We start from the raw sequence: 3,880 nt of genomic DNA on the forward strand, positions 1-3,880 counted from the left end.
CCCCCCCGCGGGGCGAGCCCCGTGCCGCGAGGGGCTCGGCCCGTACCCGGCGACGGGCGCGCAGGCAGAAGCGCGGCTCCGGGGCGCTGTCCCGCTCGGCCGCGCTCCGCTGGTCCCGCATGAGGTGATGATAGTACTCTGCCAGCAAGTCCAGCTCCGGCACCACACCCCGCGCAGTCATGGCGGCGCCGCGTGCCTATGGCAACCGCCGCAGGAAGCGGAAGGGGCCGGCCCACGCCCGGTGCTACCCGGCTTCCGGGTTCGCCCGCGAGGCCGCCACTTCCGGGGGAGGTGTTTCACTGGGGCGCACTTCCGGGCGGGGAAGCGCGCGGGCCCTGGCCGCCCCCGCAGGGTGAGTGTGGGGGCGGGAGGACAAGAGGTGAAGGGGGTCAGGGGCCAAGGGTCTGTGAAGTGGGGGTGCAGGGAACGAAGTGAGGGTGTGGGGTGAAGGGGGAGGGGTGAAGTGGGAGAGCAGAGGCGAAGGAGCTGTGAAGTGGGGGCGAAGGGGGGCAGGGGTGAAGTGGGGTGAAAGGGACGGGTGAAGGGGCTGTGAAGTGGGGGTGTAGGGGTGAATGGGGGGAGGGGCAAAGGGGGCCGAGGCGCTGAGCAGAGCCTTGTCCGTCCTCCGCAGGATGTCCCGGGTGCCGCTGGGCAAGGTGCTGCTGAGGAACGTCATCCGCCACACAGACGCGCACAACAAGGTACAGCCGAGCACCTGCCCAGAAACTGCTCCTAGCCACCACAGGGTTGGCGGCCTTCCCCCTGGGCCCGAAGCCCCATCTTGGTGCCGGGGTCTTTCTGGGCCATGACGCCGTTGGCACGTGGTTGCCGTCGTCGAGCCGTGTCGAAGGCGGGTTGTCTATGCTGGGGTCTTTGGGGCTGGTGGCAGAGCGTAGTTTGGATGTAAGCTCAACCGCTGCAGAGCTCCTGTCGCCTCCACCTGTTCCTGCTGCTTCGGCGCGTGTCCTTGTGTGTCGCTGTAGCTGACCTGCCTGTGTGTTGGACCCCAGTAGGCTTCTAGCACAGGGGCTCATCTGGGCTGTTGTTGAGGGTGTGGGGTGACTTTCACTTCGTGAGTCATGTGAGAGGGAAGCTTCCCCGTGGAAGCTCTGCTCTTTGGCTCGCAAGTTTCCTTTAGCTCAGGTACAAGACACGTTTGTATTCAGTTTTGTTTTCAGATTTGTAAGCTCCTGCTACCTGTTGCATATATTGTGCAATTCACTGGTTAATCACATGATAGATTTAGACCAGCCATGCATGTAAAGTAATTCCCACCTGATAAAAATGACTCTTTAGCTGTGAAAAGTGCCAAGCAGCTATGAAGTTAGTGCTTGAAAATTATAACAACTCGAGAGCTGGTTTCTGTCCGGCTTTCATTTGAATGTGGGGCAGTGCCCTTCGTACTCCTTTATTAGAGCTTTAAGCCAGGCAAAGAATGTTTGTCCATTCATTTGTCTTTTTATGTTCGTGAGGTGATGCAACATGAACCAAAGTTACATCAAAGCTTTAGGCTGGACGCTGAATTTCCAGGCTTAACGCAGCTGCTGTCTTTGGATCCAGCAACAGGATGCTTGAGAGAAATTGTGTGCCTTAGTGCGTTGTATTGAACATGGTGAGAGCCAAAGTGTGTAGGGAACCTGCAGAAATCCGAATGTAGAATGAGACCTGTATGTGAACAGTGCGGCGTGACTGTACAAAACAATTAGTCTTCTGTGCCGTTCACCATCGTTATAATGTTGCACCTTTTAGTTAATACAGTATGACTAAAAAGCCTTATTTGCGTCAGTGTAGCAGGGTGGTTCTGCTTGAAATTCATCCAACTTTGGAATTGCCCCTTTGAAGAGGCGATACTTTGTGCTTTGTATTTTCAACGTCACATGTATGAGGTACTTCTATTTGTCTCCTTTTTCTTTTTTTTCCAGATCCAGGAAGAATCAGAAATGTGGAAAATTAGAGAGTGGGAGAAACAGACTCAGGAGACTTACGAGAGGAAGCAAAGGAGAATCTTGTCTGACACATCCAGGTAGGTGTATGAAATTACTCACTTTGTAACCAGACTACAGCAGCCTCTGTAGTGCAGTACTGATAAATATTTACAAAACACTTCAATGACCTGTATGTAAATGCAACAGATGTATCTTCTTCTGACCACTTCTGTGGGCCCTACGGGGTACAGACGCATGTTGAAAGACACCAAATCCCTGTTGAAGTTTCAGATTGCATGTGTGTGATGATCCAGGCATGCAGCTCTACAGCTGTGTAACTAAATTGGCTGGGGCCCCTGAAATAACAAGATTATAATATGGCTAGGAAGTGGTTAGAAAGTTGATGGAATAATTGAAGGAAAAATTGTGCTGTCCTAAGCTGATTGACCTCCTAGGTGCTTGTGTACTGCTATTGCACTGTGTGCTACAGTGGTTCAGACCCAAGATCTTGCCCAGTGTAAATCTGCCATAGCTCTTGACCACTCTTAATTTTGGGTTTTTAAAATAGAAGCAAACTGGAGAGTCAGTGCAACAGATTCATTGAGCTATCATGGGTGTGCCTGAAAGTCTCTTATAAGCTAAAGTAAGATCAGCCTCATGTGATTGATCTGTAGAGACCTCCAAGGAGTTTGCAAAGCTGCAAGGAGTGGTTTTCTGACTCATGGTTCTGCTTTTCTCTTTCAGTCTGGCCTGATCCCCGTGCCAGCTTTGCACTTGGCGGGCTCCTTGAGGTCATTAGAAGCCTTGGCACCATTGTTTGTTAGATCCAAGCTAAACAACTTCCAACTCTGATAGTTACCTTCTGCCTCCTGACCTCTCCTGATTTCTGCCAGATGCCCTGTTCATCACCCCCATTGTCCTGCATGCTGTTAAGCAGCTGTAGGAATCTGTTCCAGAGATGGTTGCGCGTGAGCTGTGAATGAAGTAATCCTCTCCCATCTTTTCAGATTGTTTGGAATTGCATTGAGAAATTATGGTGGAAGGCGGCTTTGGTAGCGCAGGTGGTTAGGCAATCACTGGGCTGGTCCGTGGAACCCATCTATATCTATTCCTGGGAGGTGTGACTCATACTTTGCATGGATTGATAGTCAGAAACAATTGGATCTGTGCTTGTTCCTCTGCCCTTTGCATCCTGAATTAATCCACTGCACAGAAAGTCTCTTCCTCAGAATGGTCTGCTGAAGAATACTTGCTTTCTTTTGGCAGCAGTCGGATGCGCAGTGATGGGTTCGATGAAGAAAGCCAAAGAGCTGACTGGAAGACAAAGAACTTTGCACACTTTCCTGATGTGATTGAAGAGGATTTCCTTAGGGCCCGATCCTGGAATAAGAAGCTCTACGAATGTGAAGCCAACATGCCGGACAGGTTTGGGTGAAATACTATTCTGGGTTGGTTCCTATGTCTAACTGACCTGGCACTTTGTTGCTCTCCTGTCTCTCAAGTTAGTGAAGTTACCCATACCATTTCCTTGCAAAGTAGTATCATCCCTATTACAAATGTCAGCGAGGGGCAAAATGACTTTCCCCTTGTCACAGAGTATCAGGAACTGAGCCCAGATCTCACATTCCAGACTAGTGCCAAGACCTGCCTTTCTGACTAGCAGTAAACATCTGTAATCCCAGAGGTGGTTTAGCAGTGTCCCCAGACATGAGATCTGCTCCTGATATCATGGAGAGGAGTATTTTTGAGTTAATAGTTTCATAGTTTTTAGGATCGGAAGGGACCTGAGCAGATCATTGAGTCCAACCCCTGCCATGGCAGGAAAGAGTACTGGGGTCAAACGACCCCAGCAAGGTGTACATGTAGCCTCCTCTTAAAGACCCCCAGGGTAGGAGCCAGCACCACTTCACTTGGAAGTTGGTTCCAGATCCTAGCCGCCCTGACAGTGAAGTAGC

General features: G+C 51.0%; 2 protein-coding genes across 3 annotated transcripts in view; one reads left to right on the forward strand and one right to left on the reverse strand.

Annotated features, from left to right (window-relative positions):
* Nucleotides 1-181, reverse strand: part of PIH1D2 (PIH1 domain containing 2) — an 8,165-nt gene extending 7,984 nt beyond the window's left edge. Inside the window, exon 1 of the mRNA XM_019508536.1 lies at nucleotides 47-181. Coding sequence (XP_019364081.1) covers nucleotides 47-181 — 135 coding nt within the window. The remainder of the gene's footprint in view (nucleotides 1-46) is intronic.
* Nucleotides 182-272: 91 nt separating this feature from the next.
* The window catches only part of CUNH11orf57 (chromosome unknown C11orf57 homolog), an 8,706-nt gene continuing 5,098 nt past the window's right edge, over nucleotides 273-3,880 (forward strand). The window contains exons 1-4 of one of the 2 annotated variants that reach the window (XM_019510608.1): nucleotides 273-352; nucleotides 632-701; nucleotides 1,923-2,023; nucleotides 3,192-3,350. In XM_019510608.1, the coding sequence (XP_019366153.1) occupies nucleotides 633-701; nucleotides 1,923-2,023; nucleotides 3,192-3,350 (329 nt within the window). In that variant the 5' untranslated portion in view covers nucleotides 273-352; nucleotide 632. Of the gene's footprint in view, nucleotides 353-631; nucleotides 702-996; nucleotides 1,144-1,922; nucleotides 2,024-3,191; nucleotides 3,351-3,880 lie in introns of those variants that run through there. The other variant, XM_019510617.1, reaches the window with a different exon arrangement.

Source organism: Gavialis gangeticus, unplaced genomic scaffold, assembly GCF_001723915.1.
Source record: "Gavialis gangeticus isolate Ggan-Ray unplaced genomic scaffold, GavGan_comp1, whole genome shotgun sequence".
NCBI classification, from domain to species: Eukaryota; Metazoa; Chordata; order Crocodylia; family Gavialidae; genus Gavialis; species Gavialis gangeticus.